The sequence below is a fragment of the Arvicola amphibius genome, chromosome 8 (assembly GCF_903992535.2).
Source record: "Arvicola amphibius chromosome 8, mArvAmp1.2, whole genome shotgun sequence".
In the NCBI taxonomy this organism is placed as follows: domain Eukaryota; kingdom Metazoa; phylum Chordata; class Mammalia; order Rodentia; family Cricetidae; genus Arvicola; species Arvicola amphibius.
Window position 1 is genome coordinate 52338993 of NC_052054.1, and position 23657 is coordinate 52362649.

The window sequence follows — 23657 nt, forward strand, 5'->3', positions numbered from 1 at the left end:
GTCAATGTTTTTACAAAGGAAGTTTAATATTTTCTAACATTCAAAGGTTTTACTGTTTGTATTCACAAGCAAAATCAGAGTAATTAAAAAAACAAAAGCAAAATGTGACTTCAAAGAAATTGCAAGACAGTATTTTGGACCATGCCTTCATGCTCGGCCAGAGGGGATTCGTTAGTGGGGAGGTGAAGGAGAGCCTGGTTTCTGAGAGCGCAGCCAGGTCCTTACTGACAGTGATTACAGGAAAATCCAAAGCCTTGCCTCGTTCACCAGAGTTCCACCTTCAGAGACACCTCACTTTCTGCCTTGGTCTATACAGTCCTGGCCACCCTGATCAGGAAGAGAGTCAAGGGAGGAACTGTGTGCTGTTTTTTAAATTTTACATTGCTTAATAATCAGAGAAATGCTGCAGCCAATAAAGGTCACTCATTTACAACTGAAAATATACAACACAGGCCATAAAAATAATGGAACTTGTGAAACCAAAAGCTTCGAACTTGATTCAATGAAAATGATAGGAACAGAAACTCTGAGTGTTTCCTGCCTTTTTGAGTAATCAAACTGCACCAGTCCTTTCTTTCTTCCATTTCAGTGGACTGGTAAGGGCCGGGAAAGAACCTGACTGTCAGTAAGGACCTGGCTGCGCTCTCAGAAACCAGGGTCTGAGGGCTCTCCTTCACCTCCCTACTAACGAATCCCCTCTGGCCAAGCATGAAGGCATGGTCCAAAATACTGTCTTGCAATTTCTTTGAAGTCATATTTTGTTTTTTTTTTTTTAATTACTCTGATTTTGCTTGTGAATACAAACAGTAAAACCTTTGAATATTAGAAAATATTAAACTTCCTTTTAGATCTTTGTAAAAACATTGACTCTGTAAGAAAATATCTAGAGTCCCCAATTTAAGAGGCAGTGACCATGCTGTTTTCTTGAAATCACATACTGAACGTCGCACTGCCAAGCCATCGCCGTGTCTGTGTCTTCCAGGCGCCTTTCTGAGTCATTAGCTACATCACTTCCTCTAGGGTCCCATGTCCAGTAGGCCCCCAAACGGTCCTTTCAGTGATATCTCAGGGATAAACTGCCTGCCGAGAGTCACTATCTGTCAGGTATAGTTAGCTGTCATTCTTCACATAAATAGCATCTGTAAAGAATAAATGAAGTTGCCAATGGACTTATATGAGGCAAATTTACAATACTCTTAACAAAAACCATTGGCCAACTTCATAAGGCCATATACGGAAAGATTACCTATAAATCAAATTGTCATCCAACACATTTTAATAATTAAATATTAAATATGACACTGGATCAAAAATGATCCCAGACTGTGAAAGGACTAATTGCATTAATCCCACAATTTAATGAGGCCATCCCAGCCACACGTGATGACCTTGGATGTTTCATGGGGATGCCACACTGCACCTATGCACACTTTATCGTGGGCTTTAAACCGACTGTAGAGTTTTGTGGTCTTCCAGTCCCAAATGTTTAGTTTTCCATTTCCATCTCCTGAAATCACATAGCTGCAACAGAACAAAAACAAATCCCAATTATTCACACACCTTGACCTGGTGAAATGGGTGGAGAGACAGCGCCCGTGTTCTCACCCTAAGAAATGTGAAGGTGCAGAGCTCAGAAGAACAAGCACACACACAGTCTGCCGCTGGCCATCTCCAGTCCCTTCCCTCCGATAAGCCAGCCTAAGAGCTAGGGAGTTATTTTCCGCCAAGGAGACAGGACGAGTGCACGGAGGAACCTGCTTCTCAGGCAGCTGGTGAACACGTTAGGTACACTTTCAACCGTCTTAGCTTCAATATGCTCTGAACATGTCCAAGGCTGAATCAGAAATAGGAATCGGAGGCCTAATTACCATGCTAAATATAGAAAGTCACAGGATAGCTGAATTCCTTCTACCTATATATTTTTAACTAAGAGGAGGAAAATGAATGCAGAAATTTCACTCTTGTGACCTAGAAATATCCAAAAGCTACAATTCTGTTTTCAGTGTAGACAAATTGAAGTCTGTCCAACACTGTGATGGCGAATTCTCCTGGTATCCATTCAACCACAGTGACACAGAAAAACAGAGAAAATCACAGCTATGTGGACAGGAATGGATTAGGTTAACAGTTAAAGGCATAGGCCTAAGCAGTATTGTAGACTGATGAAGACCCTACAGAAAAGCCAAAATGTAATTTCCATAGCTTGTTCTTCCCTTTATGACTACCCTGTCAGTTTGAAAGAGTACCCAGTCCTCGAGCTGACAAAGGTCCCAGGGGTTTGTGAAGTATTGCTATTGAACAATACTGTACCATCCCATCCCATGTGAACAGGAAGGTTTGATTTACCTCATGTCTGGCGAGAAGTCGACCTGACAAGCATAGCCTGCTACCATGTGACCCTTGAAAATTTTCTTCTTATTTAATCTGAATCTGTTCTGGGCTCCAAAAATTAAGATTTGGTTATCCATTGACTGGCATGCGAGCCATTTCCCTGTAAAACACGGTAAGTGACATATTTTAGAGAAAGATTTAACTATTTTTTATAGTTTATTTTACATATATTAGCTTTCATTACTTTTGTGCTCAAGTGCTTTCTAATAGCAGAACAGCAATTCCGCTGGCACCGAAAGAGCGCTCCAGTCAGGCACTGGCAAGAGGCATTTTTACCTACAGCACTGCACCCCACCCCCGTGTTCCCATTGTCTCGGAGAACTCATCACATGGAGCTTTGACCGCTTAAAAACAAGGAAACAATTCCCAGGCTTGGTGTCAACAGAATTAAGTTACTAATAAACCATGCTAAGGGGAATTATTTTATAACTCCAGACAACAGATCTACAGAATAGATCTATGGGAAGTATCAAGTCAAAGAGGATTAGCAAGACCGCAGTAACTGTTTCTCAGAGGGTGTGCTGCCTTATCTACCCTGGAGTCCGCAAGCCCCAGGCCCTAAATACTGTTTCTTAGCATCTTAGACACTTGTAAGAATTACCCAGGAAACAGTCCCAGCACTGCTTATGTGAGGGAAACACTTGTTTAATAAGGATCAACATGTGCTTAAAAACCTGTACATCAAGTCTGGAATCCTAATGACAAAGGTACATATGGGGACTGACAAAGTGGTATGTAGGGCCTGTTGTGTCTCTAAGAATGACAGGGTTCTTGCCAACTGTCACTGAGCTACCAAAGAGGGGCAGACAGAGGGGCAGGTTCTTCCTGTCCTGGGTCTGCCCCAGAACAGCTCTGAAAACACTCACTTTACATCCCCATCGGAGCGTGACAGTATCAGTACGCCTGCAGCACAACTACCTGCTACTTAAAAGACAATGGATTATCCAATAGGAAACTGTACTGATTTTTTGTTTTTATTTTGCTGAAGACAATCTTTTGGAGATGCAGCTTTCCCTCCCACAATCCCCTGTACCCTTTCTTTTCAACTTGGGCCCTGCAAAATGGCTCCCATGAAGAGGGGTGGAGAGAAGGGCCTCTGCCATCAACAAGAATCCATCATTAGGGCTGGAGAGACGACTCGGTGGTCAAGAGCACTGCATGCTAAAGGCCCTGGTTCATTACCCACATGGCAGCTCACAGATGTCTGCAATTCCAGTTTCAGGGGATCTGACAGACATCCTCACACAGACATATGTGCAGACAAAACACTAACACACACACACACACACACACACACACACACACACACACACACAAGAACAAACCATCAACACCCCCAAGTGCATCCATGCAGTGAGTGGGCTGCATCAAGTGTGACCCCTGGGCAGTCAAACAAAGACAGAAACATGCCATGAAGGAGACGGGGCTCCAGATGTGAGCCCCGATAGACACCAGCTCAACACAGCTGTCTGAGCCAGAGGGATGAAGTTCCGTATCACATCCGTGCATGTTTACCCAGAGTGGAATGAGGACAAGGGCTCAGACAAGCTCTCCACTGTGGTTACCTAGTCCTGTTACCCCAGTCAAACCCTAAAGGAAATGAGCATGAGTCTAACCCTGAGTGTCAAATAGGGCCGTAAACTGCTTTAAAAGCCCTATTACAAGATAATCACTAAAATGTTCTCATTTTGAAGAATCAGACCAAAATTTCCTATTCCCTTGAAAGAAAAGTTCTTATTAAATGATTTATTGAACCTGATTTGTGTTGGAAGGAAAATTATTAAAAACTAACCAACAAAAAACAACTGTCAGAAATCCTTAATGTTAACTGTAAATCACTAACTCTTTTATTTTTTTCAAAACAAGAGAGTGGGTGAGGTGATTCACAGATGAAAACCAGTAATTGCTCCTGCTACTGAAAAGGTTTCCTTACACAAGTACGGCAACATCCTGATTCCCTGCACGGAGTTCTCCAGTTCCTATGAACCCAGCAATTACTCCGTGTCTTAGAAGCTCATTTTAGAACGAATTCCACGTTCCAACTCACCATTTGGAGACAAAGTCACTGCAGGCATTGAGTGCATGCTGGGCTCTGCTATGTACTTAAAATCCACAGGGATATCCCTAAAAATTGAAAATAGCATACATGTTAGAATGAGTAATTCACCAAAGCACATTTAGAAGAATTACCCAAATGTACCCAAATACAAGCAACTTGCTTTTCATTGAACTTCCAGGATGGAGTTTATTATTAAAGCTTTTATTTTACAAATGACTTTCCATGAAAATTATAATGGTGTCAGTAGTTCTAGTTTCTAGTTATGAGACTTAAACTTTGGCCCTTATTACTAAATATCCCTTAATGATGAACTCAACTTAAAAGGTACCATGGGAGGCAGAAGAAGATGTCTGAGCAAGCCTATGAGGTTATTCATCAGCCGACCTCACCTCATGACCTCGTGAGCAGGTGGGAGTGAGTGTGGAGGACAGAAAGAGCTTTAGGGACCTGCGTGCTACCTTCATCCGCCCAGAAAAATGACCCAGGCCGCAGAGATTAAGTGCTTGGTACTAAGCCTCTTTTCAGTTTACATGTAAAGTATTTCTAAAGTGTACAGTCCAGGACAAAAAGCAAAATACAGAACAGTAAAAACCTCATCTGATAAAAATGCCTCAATATAAAACAAAATTCTGAAGTATTCACTTAAATTGAGAACCAAATGTACTAAGTACCTTTTCGTTTTCATTATTTTTTTAATAATAAAAATGACTTGGAAATTCTGAAAGGGGTTTTTATTTCCTTGAAAAAATATTTTACCAAAATAAATACCTTTCATTAAAGACAAAAACAAAACCGCCGTGCCCTGTCAGGCTTTCGGCTGACTCTCAGGCCACAGTTGCTGGTATCTACCGTACCCAATTCTTCTCAAGGACATTAGCTGCTGTCTGTACAGCACTGTGAAAGAAAGCCCAGCTTCCTTTGCTTCTTTTCTTCCAAGTCTTTATTTTTATGTGTGTAAGCGTCTTGTCTGCATGTATGTGTGTGCACCATATGTGTGCTTGGTGCCTTTGGAAGGCAGAGGAGGGCATCTGATCCCCTGGAACTGGAGTTGTACAGACTATTCTGAGCCGCCATGTAGGCAGTGGGAATCGAACCTGGGTCCTCTGGAAGAGGAGCTGGTGCTCTTAACCACTGATTCATCTGGTTCTTATCCTCTATTATGGTGCTGTTCTACAATGAGGTAGAGGACATGTAAGTTTGGGAAAAATGCCTCTTATATAGAAAGCTCCAGTGTTGGGAACTTCCTGTGCCTGGGCTCAGTTTGCTGTGAGCTTAAGGCCCTTTCTCCTGTGTTAGCGCCAGAATCACCAGCCATTACTGCAGCAGAGGCTGCAGGAGATCCCAAGAGTCCCGAGTTGTTTGCTCTCTGCTAGGCAGATGCAAGTTACTCCTCTCCGTGCAAGTCTCCCCTGTCACTCTCCCAGCCACAGAGCTGCAAATCTGAGTTCTGGAATCAGTCTGATCTGTCGTTCACGTCCTGTACCACCTTAGGTAGATCACTTAAACTATCTTAGTTTCCTTATACAGAACGAACGAGAAAAAGGCTCCCACCCCACATAAACATACCTATCTCATGAGATGGCTTTGCACATGAAATCAAAGAGTTTGTATAACATGCATATCCTAGCTCCACACCTGTATTGTCATTAATGATAGACCAGGATAACAGGTGACGGCCAAACAGACACCTGCAGCATGGCATCACTGGCAACAAAAGAGCAGTATGCCTTTCAGCAGAGGTTCCTAGGATTCCAGAGGGAAACAAGGATGCTAACGTGGCCACCTTAAGTTAATCAAAGCATTTTGAGAAAATACAAGCACCCAAAGCCCTCTAACTGGTACAGCACCTCAATATCAACCACCTTCTGACACCACTCTGCTTTCAACGGTGGAGCTGGAACAGCATCTTGAGATACAAAGTCTGAATGTTTAAGCAAAATCAAACCACTGACATCTCTCTCTGTCTGTTTCTATCACACACACACACACACACACACACACACACACACACACACACACACACAATTTGGTATCAGGCTGGGGAGACTGTTCAGTAACTAGGAGTGCTTGCTGTACAGTGTGAGGACCTGAGTTCAAATCCCCAGCACCCCAGCAAGGCAGCAAGGCATGACTGAGAGGAAGACAACCTGGTATCCTTCTCTGACCTCTGCACACACACGGACGGGATGTGGGCACACACCATGTGCATATGCCTCAAGCCAAGCTAAACCATCCAAACACGAACACTGGTGTTTACATGATATTTTCTGTAGGAAACAGCCCCCCTCCTCCTTTCTTTCACTGAGGGTGTTGCACTCTCCCACTGAGAGCTAAATCTCTTAAAAAGCACCATTTCGGATGACAGACCTTGGTTTCAAACCATGACCCATAAGGATGAAGCTGCACATTGAGATTAGATACAAAGTACAGTCAACGTCCTTGGGGATAATCTCACAGGTGATAGTGTTGGTGGACAAGTTGCATTAAATCTGAAATTACCTCGATTGTCTTAACAATACCGAGGGCCTACTCAGCCCACTCAGGTTTCCATGGGAGTTAGTCTCAACAGGAAACCCTGGCTGGGGCTCAAGGCTGCTGGCTTTCTCTTCAGTTACAACTTCTGGGGGTGGGTGGGAAGGGGCACTTTTTAATCCTTGCAAGGCTGTGGTCTCCACTGAGCTGTGCTTTGTGACTATAAAAACAAGCTGGGTTCCACCCAAAGACTGACTTTAATAAGAAAGATTACCACTTACTTATTTGCAACTAAATCAAAAAACAATCAAAATACTTAGTGAAGTCAGCTTAAGTATTTTATTTTGACTTTAGACAAATTTTTTTTTTTTTGGATAAAAAGAAAAAGTATTCAATACATTCTGATTATATCCAATAAGCAAAAGGCCTGTTTAAAGCTGATGAAAGAGGGCAACTTATAGCATGAATGACCACAAAGCAGGTGTTAAAGCTTGGATATTTATGTGTGACCCTCACATCATACACCTTGCCTGTCATTCTGCAAAGACGAGTACGCTATCTACTAAAGAGTGTGAGGGGCCAGCAAGAAGACCTGGCGGAAAGGCTGCTGTGCAAGCCTGCGTGTGATCTCTAGACCCACCAGGGAAGAAGCACTGACTCCGCAGAGCTGCCCTTGACCTCCACACGGATGCAGTAAAACAAAGCCAACACTCTCACACACACATACATATAAGAAATAAGAAATAAAAATGAAAAAGAATGTGTAAAGCCATGCTGAGACAGTTATCACGACTACAAAACCAGCAGTTCAAATCCACACTTTGAAGGATTCTCCAAAGACTGTGAAGGACAGTATGTTTAGATTTAAATTCCCAATAATAAATAATCAAAACACTTTGGCTGGAAAAATAAGCAAATAGCTGCATATTATCAGGCTTTGACTTTGGCTATAAATTTTATTTTTTATGTCTTTATTTATTTGTTTTATGGAAGTCAGACATATTACTGATGGAAACTCACCATTCCCAAACTCTTAGGCTCTTATCGTCAGATGTACTCACAAATCTTCGATTCTCATCAACAAAAACAATGGTGTTGACAGCTCCCAAATGCCGATCATACTCCTGGACAATCTCTCCGCTGCGGATGTCCCACTGCAGCAACAGCAGAGAAGGTATAGACAGGTGAGGACTCATAACAACAGCAGACTATACTTGGGAACCTAAAAGGACTCTAGTGTCCCATGTTCATGAACTGACTGCTTCCTTCTAAGCACAGGCGAGAACCCTCAAAGTAGCAAGCATCAGTGGTGGATGCTCTGTTCTCTTCACCAATCCTAACAGATACACTAGAAAGAGGCGTACCTACCTGCACGATCTTTTTGTCAGACATCCCAGCCACAAAGAGATTTTGCTTGTCTTCATCAGGATTGAACTTGACACAATAGGGTACTTTTCTGTTTGTAAATCTTGATATACACTGTCCTAAACCAAAGAGTCAAATTAAACAAGAAAAATAAATTTCACTCCTAAAGGATGTCAATGGAATGAAGATCTAATTAGAAGTCATGACTTAATGAATTTTGAGGAAGGGCAGCTTGCTTGCTGTTAAAACCACCACAATGGTACTTTTCATAGATTTTTAATGGTTAAAATTTCTTTTTTTAGGAGTTGGGGAGATGGCTCAATTGGTAAGAATACTTTCTGTGCAAGTGTAAGTGCTTGGGTTTTAATCACCAGCATCCTGTAAATAGGCAGGCATGGCTCTGCATGTCTGTAAACCCAACACTGGGAGGCAAAGACACATGGATCCTGGGAGCTTGCTGGCCAGCCAGTGTGGTAAAACTGGTCAGCTCTCAGTTCAACTGAGAGACCCTATCTCAAGGAAATAAGGTGAATACACAATACACACACACACACACACACACACACACACACACACGCATGCACACACACATTAGCATATACAGTTTCCCCAAAAGTAATGCACCACTAGTTACAGAGATAGATCTAATTACATCAATGTAACACATGGCTTCTTGGTAGCAGCCATTTCTTGGGTTGGCTCTGCTTGCTAGAGGCAAGTGCACTCATCTAAGAGAGGCTTCCTGACTCAGCTTTAGCTGCAAAACCTTGCAGCTCTTTAAAGAGGTCCTGCCACGAAACACTTAAACGGTGTTGATGAAAATCTGAATGCATGCTTTTTGGTTTCCAGCTGTAGCAGGAAAAAAGCTGCACCATTTTAAAATGTTGACTTTCTGGGCTGTTCCTGCCAGGGCAAACTCTGACTCTTTCATGCAGGCAGTCCAACTGAGTGTGGTCTGTGAGCAGAATGCTGTAGCTTGCTTGCTGGCAGGGACCTTGAAACGCCATAGAGTTGTGGCAATAAAAATGGTTACAGTCAGTACCTCCGCCATGAGGCTGGAAAGCTAAGGAATGGGCTGGGTCCAGTCATCAAAGCAACAGCTTTCATCCTCTCCTTAAAGACTCATGTAGTCAGAAAAAAAGAGATATATAGTAAAGAGAGATTAAAAAAATCTCTAAATGGTTTACTGTGTGTTAAAAATATATGCTGGCTTGGGAGAGAAAAGAAAAAGGTTAAAGTTCTTTAAAAAGAAAAAAAAAGAGAGTAGTTGGGTGTGGTGGTACACATCTTTAATCCCAACACTTGGGAGGCAGAGGTAGATTGACCTCTGTGACTTCAAGGTGTGGTAGCACACACCTTAAACCCAATGACTGGGAGGCAGGGACAGAGAGATCTCTGTGAGTTCAAGGTGTTACACCTTTAATCCCAGCACTGAGGAGGCAGAGACAGATGGACCTCTGTGAATTCAAGGACAGCCTGGTCTACAGAGTTATTCCAGGACAAAGATATACAGAGAACCTGTCTCAAAAAATAAAAGTAAAAATAAAAGAAATAGAGGTTAAAATAAAGCCACACAAAGATGGAAAATACACAGAGAATCTTGATACTGTATGCTATTATGCTCTCTTTGAATTGTTTGAATGCTGAGGAAGGAGCAACAGCTGCTAAAAGTATTTGTTTATAAATTGCTGCTGAACGAATCCAAAATAGATATTTTGAAGATACGTTGACTTCAAAATTTGGATCTAAGGTTATGATGCTTTGGAAAAGTTCTTCTTTTGTTTTCACAGAGGATGAGACCCTGTGGATTGCTTCTATCCCAATATGGTATGATAGACCACGCCCTCCTGAAAGGTTGCTGTGAACACCCTCAAAAAATTACTTTGCTCAACTGCCGACTGAGATGAACCTAGCAGACAGGTTATACCATGAAAGACCTAAATAACAGCGTCCCCATTCAGCACGAAGAAGTTTGGAGAGAAAAAACTGCACCCATATTCCCAAATATTGTTTAAAAATGTTCTTTTATATTTAAAGGGGTATATGATATAGATATGAATAACTTACATTGGTATAAATTTTGCTTTTTTGGCATAAAGTTAAGGTCAATTTTGTTATATGTATATGTATTTCTGATATTGATTAAGGTATTGTGATTGTTTAGTTCATTTAAAAATGTACTGTATAATTAGAAAATATAGGTTGTTAATGGATAATCATCAATAATAGTCAAGCTTGTAGTTATGTTAGATTTTCTAGATGTGCATAGATATATTTCAGATAGGCATTCTTCATATCTTTCAAAGACTACATAATATGGCATTTTAAATGTTTTAATAATTTAGGGCTTTTCATGACAATGAGACACGTCTGTTCCTGGCAGCACCAGCTACTTCAAGAGGAGTTTGATAGCCATTTGGGCAAGAAACTGCTCTTGCCTGGACTGTTGCATAAACTGGACACAAAGAACCCTCAGAGAGAGGACTGCTGAACTTGCCTAAAGGTGAGATGGTCTTTCGGGGTTCCTATTTCATGAAAGAGTCTGTGACACATTCTGCAGGACACAGCAGAAGGTGACTGAACTGTCTGCTTCATGGAAATGTCTGCTGGATAATATGGGCCTGTAGGCCAAAGATGGATGCCCCAACGGTACATCCAGGTGACTGTCCAGGCAGCGAGATGTCTCTGTCATTTCTAGCATTTTGGAAGTTGCTTACTTCTTGTTTACTTAGGTAATATTATATCCTTCTGTAGTCTTTGATGGAGCTGAAGAATGGTTAGTTATAGTTTTCCTTTGTTATGGTAAAAGATAAAATAGATCTAAATATTGTAATTGTAATTCTTGCTTGATAACTGTTTTGTTATATGTAATTTTACTATGTTAAAGTTAAAGCCTTTCTTTTTTGTTTAAACAGAAAAAGGGGAAATGGTGTAGGAGAGTCATCTGTCTATGTGTTACTTGCATTGGTTAATAAAGAAACTGCCTTGGCCTTTTGATAGTCCAGCTCTTAGGTGGGTGGAGTAACGGAACAGAATTCTGGGAGGAAAAAAGCAGAGTCAGACAGACGCCATGAAGCTCTGGCCCGAGATGGATGTGGGTTAGAATATTCCTGGTAAGCCACGACCCTGTGGTGATACACAGATTATTAGATATGGGTTAAAGCAAGATGTGAGAGTTAGCCAAGAAGAGGCTAGATACAATGGGCCAGGCAGTGTTTAAATGAATACAATTTGTGTGTTGTTATTTCGGGTGTAAAGCTAGCCGTGCAGGAGCCGGGTGGGACAAAAAGCAGGCCTGCTCGCCTCCTCACTACACATCAATGCATGGACTATTTTGAGCAGCAGAAAACATTAGGGTATAAGCCAGGAGAGTGTGTGTTATATGTGAAGTTGAATGAGGAGTTAGAAATGAGAAATTATGGTGTGATCCTATCTATAAGGTTAAGAACAGGCATGGGGCCTGTGGTGACAGACTCTCTGTGGTTGCCGGAAGTGGGTGCACACTAGGAAAGGGCACAAAACTCCACTGCACACTGCAGTGCTCTATGTCTTGATCTTGACAGTGCCTAAAACAAATTTTCACAAGTTTATTATTTAAAACAATTGCTGAACACCTGTGCACTTAATTCTTTAGGTGTATCTTAATTTTAAGAGCTGTAGGATGGTTGCCTTTTAGCCTTGAGGACACTAGCCCAGTCTACACACTGACACGAGGGTGGAGCCCAGGCAGGAGCAGCTCAGCTGCTCTCCAGAGGATGGCAATGTGAAGTCAGAACTGAGAACCACAACAAGCAAGGTGAGGATTGAACCAATTCTGCCACTTACTCGATCTGCTTCTAGAAGCCTACGTTCACGGCCAGTTCCTCACCTGTAATACAAGACTAGCACATACCTCGTAGGGGTGTGCTAAAGTCAAGTTACAGATACCAGTATATGCTCAGCACAGTCAATGTCCAGTAAACATTATTTCTTATGATTAACTTGGCAAAAATCACAGTTTTTTTTTTTTTCCAGACTGGGTCATGCTCTGTAGCCCAGGCTGGCCTCTAACTCAAGGTCTTCTAGCCTTAGCCTCCTAAATGCTAGAATTGTAGCTATGCACCTTCATTCCTGATTCTACAAGATGTTTTCTAGTAATACACAATTATACCACCACAAAATACCGACACAATTAATATCACTGTATTAAGTAAAACTGACTGGCCCATATGAGTTCAGATTTACATTATCAATTTGGACAATTAAATTAAATTTGCTTCCGATCTATGCAATGCCTATACTAGGAGATGTGGGGGAATAAGGAGATCATTAGCCAGTGGACAGAACGGTTTGTGTTTGTCCATCAATATGTCTGCAGGTGAGGATAATGCCTCACAGGGAAGCACGGGTTATACAGACGAGCTCCAATCTATACACACACTTGTGCTATGAGCTGACTTCTCAATAACGAGAAGCAGCAGTCGGAGAAGGCACCATTTCACCCGAGGGCCAGTCTTCCGAGTCAACGGGCTGTTAGCTCAGGAAAGTAAGCTGTGCGCACTTACCCGTCTCGGTGTCCCAGAGCTTCAGGTACCGGTCATAGGCCGCGCTGAGGAACTGGGTGCCTGCGGTGTTGAAGCAGATGTCTCTCACGGCCTTACTGTGACCTAGAAGCAGAGCCACACAAGCTATGGTGAGATCAGTGCTCCCCGGCATAAGCACCACCGAGGAGCACGAGGCAGTGACCTCATGGAAGCTGCCAGCCTGCACCCTAGCCTCGTTTGATTTACCAGCACTCTGTGCACACAGGCTCTGGGGTTACAATTTGTCTTCCTTCTAGAGGCTCTGCCGGTGGTTCTCACGTGTTACATTTTGGTAAGAACCCAGGGAAAAGGCATAATTTTTAAAAATTTGTCGTGGCATCTTTTAATATGCAGTGCACACACTGATGATTAACCAGTCAAGAATTTATTGACATCTAAAGTTCTAATTACTGCCAGTGAAGGAAATAGCTGAGATTTTGGGGGGTCCCTTCCGTATTGCTCACTATGTTAGACATAAAAACAAAGTGTTCCAAACCTCAAGTGCAGGAGGTTGCAGCCCTTATCCAGTAATTGCATATTCCTGAGATCACATTACTTAATTCCATAAAAATTGATTCAAAACCATGATGTGACCTTTATTTTTTAAAAGATGTTATCCTGGCACTAAATTAATTTCAGGACCCTAATTACACTTTCCTTGGACATCAAACCTTGTCAGACAAATGAATCTTTTCAAAGTTTTTGAGAGAACTAAGAAATCGTTAAACAAAAGCAGAAACAGGCCCGTTTCTCACTATGACCAAGACACAAATGATTTCACACAATGTACAAGACTCAGAACTGTCACCCGAGGGCTGCCTCCCAGAACCACCCCTTCCACAGAACTCCAGCTAGGCGGGTGCAGCGGAAGCGCCATGGCAACAAGCAAGTGTGAGCATGGCAACTAGCAGTGCCCCCCACCCACGTCCCCTGCAGAGTGGCTGTCTGTAGAAAATTCCAGTTTCCCCTGAAGAATTCTGGCAGTATAGGTAAGGCAGAGGAGAGGAAACCCGCTGCATCTGAGGGGCATTTTATTGCCCTGGACACAAGTGACGGTTTCCCTCAAAGTCTTGGGTGCTGGCGTGGTGTCTCGGTATCTGTTTGCACAGGGCCCACACAGTAGCAGAACATGGGAGAACAGACTCCCACTTTAATCTAAAAACAGAGCCACTGTGGCCCACAGCACTCCAGTGTGGCACAGTTATCTGGAAAAAGCAGCGAGAGGTGACAAGGACAGAGAGTCTGCCAGGCTCTGCGGGCACAGCCTGGCCTCCCTTCGGTCCGCTTCTCATCCTCAATCCCACTGTCCCTCATGCTTCAGCTGCTAACTCCCAACCTCCTTCTAAAGCGTCACCTATGGCTACTGCGTACTGGACATCTTCACAGCTGCTCAGACTCAACAGCCCCAAACCTTCCATTCCTGTCCTTGCTGAATGGCGCTACCACTCACCTGGCCACCAGGGAGGTGTCTAAGGTCCCTGCCGTGTATCACTCATATGCTGTTGCTGAATCTTATTAAATTCTTTCTTCTCTGTGCTTCAGTTCAAACTCTCACCATTTGAAGAGAGACTAATAAAATAGCTGTATAAACTTTACTTCTAGGCTTGCCTATCAAAGTCTACTCCAGATTGCCACATCATCTTTGTCTAGTTCCAATCGCACTGCTTTCCAGAAAGGGCTGGGAATCCAGAGTGCCATCAGGATTCAGTCTCCTCCATTATTAGTTCAGCTGGTTCTCCACAGCCTGGTCCGCTTCTACTTTTATCCACTCTCGTCCCTCTCCTATACCCTGAACAGTTACCACACGTGGTCCCACACAATGCAGAACACGTTCTCATACCAGCTTTGCTTCTGCCCCTCTCACTTCCTAGTCCTCTCTGCCTACCTAAGAGTTTACTCCTTCATGACCCAGCTCAGTAGACCTGAGAATGTTTTCCTTCACATCAGGGCAGTAAAATTACTGCTACTGATGTTATCTTTCTTGCAAAAGCTTTCCTAAACAGATTTATAGACAGGGAGAAAAAGAAATATTACCAATAAATGTTCTTAGACAGCGCCGGTCTCCATAAACTTCCCATAGCTGGAGAAAATAAAAAACACATGAAAATGTAAATTTTTTCTACATGATGATAGAAATTGAACCCGGGACCCATGTACTCTAAGCCTGTGCTCTGCCACTGAGCGAAGCCACTAGCCCTGGGGATATCAGTCTTGATGCAAGTTTTTATCAGTAACAACAGTCTTGTGCTAGCTATGTGTGTCTATACATCTTTTGTAGGCACAATGGATTTAATCACTAAATATTGACTAATTTGCCATTTTGAGTTATACTTTTGGGATACACACACATTCTTTATACTTGGAGAGGTTTTTACATCAAAGTATCAAGAGGATTTAGCTATATATGGAGTTTATCTGGTTATTTTTATTTTCTTACTTTTTTCTGTACTTTACGTATTTTTCTATGAGGAATAGCGTTTACTTTTGTAACAAACTAATTGTAAAGGAATTAAGTGTTATAGGAACTGCTGTTATGTACCATTTTCATACTGAAGTATTTAAAAAGTACTATTCTGAAATAACATATAGAATCTATATGAAAATATTATCTATGGATCACACAATTCTCATCATATCTAAAGCAGAGAAATACAAAGATGTCAAAACTAGCATCCCTCTTGTCTCCCTCAACTCATCAATGTTGCTAGTGCTCTAAGATCGAAAGCATTTTCTGGTCCCCCAATGCCAACCAGACAGAAGCCTCAGGTCCTGAACATGGCAGACAAGGACCTGTGGGATCTGCTCCCTTGCCTGGAATTATTTTCTCCTTGTATATGTTATGCTCTGGCAACCACAACCCTGCTGTAGGTTTCAGAATTCATCACGCCGACTCCTTCTATTCATTTTCCCCAAGCAGACTCAACTCTCCCTGTCCCCTCCCCTTCCTGGCCTTCCTGCTCAGGCATGCTTCCACTGAAGCCGGAAGTGCTCCTATGCCTGCCTGCATCATGGTTATTTACATCAACGTGAGACAGTCAGGACTTTCAAACCTTTTAGATTATAATCCCCCTGAATATCATAGGTACCTACTAAATGCCTACAGGTGTGAGCAACGTTCAACTTTCTTTTGTTTCTTGATCCAAGGGAAGATCATAATCTCAATGAAAGTTAAAGAAAATTAGGAGTTTTCTGAGAAATTGCTTTAGTCAGAGACAAAGTGTTTCTATTACAGACAAATGTCTAAATGACTGCTTCCGACAAATGCAGCGACTTTATATACTGGTAATACCTATCGCTGGTTTAAAAGGATAAATAAAGCCTTAACAAGGTTTCAAAGAAGTTCCCTTTATATTCGAGTTGACAAGAGTGACAGCTTGCTGTTCCTGCCATGCACTCTACAGATGGGAAGAGGCCAAGATGAACTCCCCAGAACAGGGCGGGAGAGGCTGAGGGCGATGCTTCTAGCTGGTGTCCGAGCGTTCGGGAGAAAAGGATAAATTACACTGTCTACTCTCTGGACATGGGGTTTCCATCGCTGCCTTTCTTTCCTCAACTGAGGAACAAACTCAGTTACATATCCATAACCTCGATAAAAAATGCATTATTCCTGATTCAATATTTATGTGCCCAATGCCAAAGTGATTGGATTACATCCTAATCAGCTGTCTGAGCTTTAAAAAGAGCCCAGCCAATTGGACCACAGAGCCATGTCTGACTCTACAAGTTTGGAAGCAGGCCATAAACAGCTACATACATAGGGCTTAACAGAAAACAATTAGCCTCTAATCGCCTAACAATCCCAATTTATTTCTGATTACTCAGACAGACCTCCCCAAAGTTCTGGCTCTGCAGCATTCCCACTGGGTTCCTGAAAACTCACCTTAATTTTACAGTCCATGGAACAAGACAGCAACAAATGTCCAGAAAGAGGAAACAGCCTGACCGCACTGACACCCTGGAAAAGAGACCTCATTATTGCCCTGAAGCATTCAAAGAGACAGGATAGTGCGAACAACCTAATTTGTTATTTTTCTTTATTCCAAACATCATGTTCTGGAATAGCCTTTATCAGTGTTCCAAGAGGCCCTATCTCGACACTAAACTATTGAAGGCTTTTTATTTTAAACTTTAAATTTCACATCCTTATGGTGAGCCAGTCAAAACCGCTACCTGCCCCACTTCTTGCCCTTCTTCCCTGAGGTTCCCTGCTCTCGGCAAAGCTCTGGAAACCAGCGGCTGGAACCCAGCAGCTGACAAACAGTACCAGCCTCTAGAGTGTGTGAATATCCCCCTTTGTGTTGTTCTAAAATAATTTAAATAAAATAATTTGAAATACAAACATTGCCTTGGATTAGGAAGCAAGGAGCACCTCCCCCCTGGTGCGGAGTCACTGGGGCTAAGCAGCAGACTCACTGCCATCTGCCCTGCACTCACCGTGTGGAGCCAAGAAGAGGCAGATGGCACGGGAAGCTGCGGGGGAAGGAACAAGCAACAGGGTGGAGGATGGACACTGGCCCACAAAGCTCGCGTCACGAGCAGCCTGGATGGCCTTGAGGCCCGCTGGGTGGCCAATCTATGGGGACTCTGCAAAGCCAATCTCACAGTTACCCTGAATTTGAGGCTCCTGTCCTGTGCTGACTTCCCTGACCAACAGCTCAAGTTCCACACCGGCTTCCCTTTGTGTTTTATAGTGGGAACACTCATTGCCTTACCTTTGTGTGTCCAGACCACACGTGAATTTGTTTTTTGGGAAGATAACATTTTTCAGGTGGCACAGATGACCGTAGATTAACACCAACATCCTGAGGTATGTGAAGGTAGGACCTGCCTTGATAGTCAAACATCTCTTTAACTAAAACAAAAAAAAAGGTCAAAAGACAGCCATAAATAAACGTAAGTCATAGTCATGCAATCTGTACTCTTAAACAAATGCCAAGATCTAGCGATCTACTGAGACAGGGAATACCACGCCAATGACAGTAAATGCTAGGATCACGGGTTAGCAAAATCAAGCTCCTGGAATCCCTGCTATCATTACCACGAAAGGTAGTGTTTTAGTTTCTAGACACCCAGGAGGTACGAGTCCGCTAATAAGATCTATAGCTCTCTCGTTTGGCTACACATTGCAGTAACAGAGACTTCACGGCAACACAATCACCATGAGGGATGGAAAGATAACCCTCAGGTCTTCCGAGTAACTGTTAAAGAACTGGAGCAAAACAAGCCAAGGCGAAGCCAACAGAGAACAAGTGTTAGCTCTCCGTTCTCCACCTTCCCACTTTACCATCTGCTTCTGTTCTATCTGCCTTTCTCCATTTTCACAGCAAACCTTACAAGAAAAGTTACATGGGCGGCTTAGACCACTCATGGCCTGTTGTAATCTGAATTTATAACCACACGCATAAGTAGGGAAGCTGGGGTGTTTCCAGCAGAGCTTCCCGAGCTGCACTGTGCCAGTCCAGCAGGTCCACTGCAGCCTGGGACGTACAACATGTGCGCTCTGCACTGTGCATGCTGTCTCCCCTGTAACATCACCACTGCTGAGAAGACTCAGGTCCGATTTAACACTATCATATGCTATCATTGCAGTGCTTTTACTGCATGAAGCTTTGCGCGATTCTAGACACACAATAGTTTAATTTGGAAAACAAAGGTCTTCATTTTCCCTATGATCATCCTTAGCATGTATGTATCCAATTAGTATACCTTTGGACCATGTTTGTTTGGTTTAAAAAGCTGCATTTTTAGTGGTTGGTTTGAACTTCATGGGAAATTACTAAGTGACTCCTGGCTTAGAATTAGGACAGAATTTCAAACAATCTTTGCAATGGTCCTAAATATTTGTCTGCCATTTTGTATTATGTATTCATGCAAACTGGTGTTCTCAGCATTGATGACTATAAAGTTAAATATTGACCAAGTCTGAAAAACATTAAAATGCTTTCTACCTCCTGCAGTATCAAATACTCAACCAAGATTTATTTCTTACGTAAAAATAAAGGAGAGCATTGATTTCATTACTATGAAAATTTGTTTTCATTTTAAAAGAATGGTAAAATTTATATATCAAAATTTAAAATTTTCTATAATGATCAGGTAAATGTTTCCTTTGTACGGCAGTCTCACATAGCGCAGTCTCACATAGCGACTGTATACACCACGGGTCACAGAGGGAGTTCTCAGGTGAAAAGGAGCCAGGAGTGGAAAAAAATTAAGTAGCCAACTTAAATTACAGAGTGTACCTACAGAAGCTGGCAGCACGCCTGGCACAGGCTAGGTTCTCAACAGTGCTGCCAGGCACTGCTTATGGTGGTCACGGGATGAGCACACAGCACTACCAGACTCCTTAGACATAAAGCCGAAGTTTGTGAAGCTAAATGCGGCCTCCTGGTGTGGCAAAGCAGCATGGCCAGGACTGAATCATTCTCTAAGCCGGTCACCACTATGGAATTCCCCAACTGAAACTAATTCTTAATGAACTAATTCTTAATGTTAGGGTACATTTCTAAGTCTAGCGATCTCACAGCTACGCCTCTGTGCAGGTGAAACGCACGACATGACGATACAGGGGCATCTGTCTGGCTTGGGTTAGAAATGGAGTCAAACGACTGATGCACCTAAGGCATTATTTTAGGAAAAACCGAGGGACCATTCGAGCTTCTCCTTCACTCTTTTTTAAAATACCCACTGATACTTATACAAAACTATCTTTGCTTATCTTTAATCATACTACATTTCCTCTTTCCTTCATATAAAAAGTCTATGTTAATTTCTGTATGGTGCAAATTATTCCTAATATAATAGTCACATGACAGCAGCCGACAGTGAGAACTGGCATTATACGGAACAAAAATAAACACAGTAGATTTTCATGACAGTAAAGAAGTAAAAACTTCATTACCGTGTAAGATTGTCTTCTCCTCCCCAGGCCTCTCCTCTTCCTGTTTGCCTTTCTTCTGCCTCTTCGCTGTGATTTCATCCAATTCCTTTTGTTCTTCCTAAGGAAACAAAGATGAGAACTTTCAAATGAATGCCTGAATATGACTGTTGGTCATACACTCCCTATAAGGAGGTTTACAAATATGTCTCCTAGGATAGAAATGGATTACCTCTTATACCGATCACAAGCTGACATTAGGCACATGCCTAGCAATATTTTTAAACTGATTTTATACACATGCACATGTAAAGTTCATACTTCTGGAACACCCGGAAATAAATTTAATGTGTTATGCTAATTATGCAAATGAAAAGCCAACCCATCAGAAAATCTGGTATCAAAGTTTAAGAAGACAGGGTTGTTTGCAGGGAGTTACTTTTACATCATCATGAGGACATAAGCAACATTAAATATTTCAGATCAACTCTTTTGGGGAGAGCTGGGAAGGGGAAGACAGGCAAACAGCAAATCCTATCTACATAAACAAGTCAAGATAGGGCACCTAAAGTAAGCCAGCAGCATATCCACGCTACTACTTTATATACGGGCATAAGCAACAGCCAGAATATAAATTCATAAGGACAAGAGTTCCTTTATCTTGTCCATCACTGTGCTCCAGACCTGAGAACAGAGCCTAGCTCTCAGAGACTGGGCTACAGGCTAATTTTATTAAAAACTGGTTCCATATTCTATGTTAGTCAAAAGAGCACAGGGGAAAATACAGCAGAAAAAAAAAAGGCAGATACAAATATTGTTGCAAGGAAAAGCAAAGAAATTTTATAATTTCTCAGTCAGCTAAGGCTGAGAAATTTTGATGAGTCATGGGTCCTCTAGGGAAATCTCACATTTACCAACACAGATATGACTGACAGAAACAGAGCACACCCTGGAACTGACGCAGAAAAACATCAACACTTACTTCTGAAGGCTTGGCTACATCTTTTTCATCCACATATTTTGCCCACGGTCCCAAGAAACCATCAATATTAGATGCATCATTTTCTTTGAACTTTTTCCTCTTTTCTGTTTTCTTCTGACCAGTTTCAAATACAGTTAGACCTACATTAACAATAAACATGGAACAGTAAGTGAGCAAGTCTATGTTCTTTAGAAATATCAGTATATAAGATTTTACTTGGCTAAAGTAATTATGAGCAACCAAAACCATAATCCTGTCTGAAACTGCCATAGAGACCCACTCTTGCTGACAAGAAGAAATTCAGTATTTTGGGAAAAGATGTTGGGATGCTTTTCAAATTCTAACACTCTTTAAAGGACTTACAATGGTATAGCGACTCCTTTGGTTTTGGTTTTAGTTTCAGAGAGAAGTTTATCATCGTTTAGCTTGAGAAGAGGAGAAAATAGCTCCTGCTTGGCAGGAGAGATCCCAGGCGGTATGGGACCACTAGGTTGCTGGTCTTGGGCTTTTAAAGACTCATGACAGATCTGGGGAGAAGTGATGTGTGGGGAAGTTGGGAAGTTGGGGAGTTGCTGGGTCCAGAAACCTTTTTATTTTCTTTTTGGTTTTTTTCAAGACATAGTTTCTCTGTAGTTTTTGGAGCCTGTCTTGGAACTAGGCTCTTGTAGACCAAGCTGGCCTCGAACTCAAGAGATCCATTTGGCTCTGCCTCCCGAGTGTTGGGATTAATGGAGTGTGCCACCACTGCCTGGCTCAGGCACCTTCTTAATAAACAACAAAAAAAAAGAAAACAAACAAACAAAAAAACCAGTATTTTTTTCAATTTTGTTTTGTTAATGAACAGGATTATTTCGTTTTGTTTTTGTTCTCTTGGAGCCCAGGATAGCCTTAACTGGAATTATAAGTGTGCACCATCACGCCCAGCAACTCTGAAAACAAAAATAAACTTTGATTTATCATTTTAAAATGAAATTAAACTACCATAGACACTTAATACTTTACTTTTATTTCATGTGTATACAACAATACAAATTAAACAATGCTTCATAGAATCTGGTATTTATTCTATATGATGTCAACCTAACTTGGCCTCTAATGTCATCAACCTTAAATAGACTTACAAAGGATGATGCTTTTGATTTCATCAGTAGGTGAAGGCTGCATACTATTTGTACCCACTAAACAGAAAGAAACATTTGAGTATTATGGTCAAAAGCTGACTAAGAATCTAATTGTGTGTGTGTGGGGGGGTGGGTAAAGATCTAACTGAAAAAAAAAAGTCCATCTATATGAACTCAAAGCAAATTAAAATTCGAATACAGTACTAATTATCCCATACTAAGAAAGCAGCTTCATAATATAGGGTTATCCTCATACAATGAGCACATTTTGTAAATAAGATACCAATAGTCTGATGAACTTTGTACTAAGGTGTCATTTAGGTTATGATGTTTGTCATGCTTACTAAGTGAATAGAAACAAATATATTTTAAAAGACATATTAAAAAGACAGCAATTTGACAAAAATTATTTCAACGAACACCTACTATGGAATTTTCCTGTTAAAATGTAGCTTGACAGCTGAGAGGTCAATTGCCAAGTTTACTTATAAATTAATTGTAATAGAACGATTTCTAGTGGCTGGTATGGTGCCAAGTACTTAAAATAACCACCAGAGGTAAGCAAGTGCTGCCATCTTCCTGAGAGACGACACAGCCGAGGAGCGGCCAACAGCCGTGGTTCTGAACTAGCGCTCTCGCCCCTATCGCTCTGCTACTTCGACCTTAAAAAAAGCAGGAACTAAACAAAAATACTAGTTTTCCCTACTGTTCGGTGACTGCAAGACACTCGTTATAATTACCTACTCCAAATATATTACCTTGATTCTTTTCAGCTTCTTCTACAGAGCCGATGTATTTAGCGGACACTTGATGGCTATCCAGCGAAGGGTCCAGTGCGTAGCCTGAAAGCAGAAAGGTGCAAATGGCCAACTCCCCTTTTATAGCTGTTCACTGTCTGCAACACCCACCTCCTAGTTTCCTTTCCCTAAGGACCAGCCCTTCCTTTCTGAGTTCCACTTCCATTTGCAACCCTTCCCCCACATGTCAGGCTAGAGACTAGAGCGAGCAGTGTTTCACGGGGTGAATCTAGCAAACAATCATTGCAGTACTAAGAGCTTTTCTAGCTGTGAACCCATAGTTCAGTTCACATTCTCGCAGAGCTTAAATTACAGTGCATTCTGTGTCCAGAAAGTTAGGGGCTATTTCCATTTCCTTCTTGATAATGGACTACCGTTAGAACATTACTTATTAAACCAAAAAGAAACAGGATAAGAAGTTATAGATAAGCTACAGCTATTATTTGGAAGATATCCTTCTTAGTAAGGGCAGTTTCCAATCTTAAAACACTACTTTTAAAAGCAATTCCTGACGTTCCTGGTAAGAGAAGGAAGGCTACCTGCGGCACAGGACTACGCCCCTTCACCCAGTTACATGTATTTGTGTTCATCACTGGTCAAAGGGGACCAAAAAAATATGCACACTCAAATTAGAATTTTCTTGAGTGGATGCGTTATTACAATAAATGTTTGATAAAAATTGGTCTTCCTAATAATCCAGCATATTCATAAGGCCAAGCAAGATCACCCGGCTATGGCCTACAACCATGTCAGCAGCCATGAAAAAGCACCACTTCACTTCTGAAAGGGCACAGACTGGTGGAGGATTTAATATTTATTTTTAACTTTGCAGCTGAAGACTGAATTTCTTTGGGGAAATATAAAAAAGAATTGTTATGAAGTATAACTTTAAAACAGTCCAAGGATGTAGGAGTTCAAATCATCCGTACAATATACCAGAATAGAACCAACCATCTGGCTATTAGCTCAAGGAGAGAGCTTGACGTCTCAAGAGTGGCTTTGGCGTAGAAATCTCTGAAACCACAGGCTCA

General features: G+C 41.8%; 1 protein-coding gene across 1 annotated transcript in view; it reads right to left on the bottom strand.

Annotated features, from left to right (window-relative positions):
- Positions 1–1258: 1258 nt before the first annotated feature.
- Positions 1259–23657, bottom strand: part of Cdc40 (cell division cycle 40) — a 48277-nt gene continuing 25878 nt past the window's right edge. Inside the window, exons 5-16 of the mRNA XM_038340544.2 lie at positions 22588–22671; positions 20709–20848; positions 19751–19847; positions 17562–17701; positions 16730–16804; positions 14884–14929; positions 12832–12933; positions 8291–8406; positions 7943–8076; positions 4439–4515; positions 2347–2491; positions 1259–1521 (exon numbers count right to left, since the gene is read on the bottom strand). Coding sequence (XP_038196472.1) covers positions 1344–1521; positions 2347–2491; positions 4439–4515; positions 7943–8076; positions 8291–8406; positions 12832–12933; positions 14884–14929; positions 16730–16804; positions 17562–17701; positions 19751–19847; positions 20709–20848; positions 22588–22671 — 1334 coding nt within the window. The 3' untranslated portion in view covers positions 1259–1343. The remainder of the gene's footprint in view (positions 1522–2346; positions 2492–4438; positions 4516–7942; positions 8077–8290; positions 8407–12831; positions 12934–14883; positions 14930–16729; positions 16805–17561; positions 17702–19750; positions 19848–20708; positions 20849–22587; positions 22672–23657) is intronic.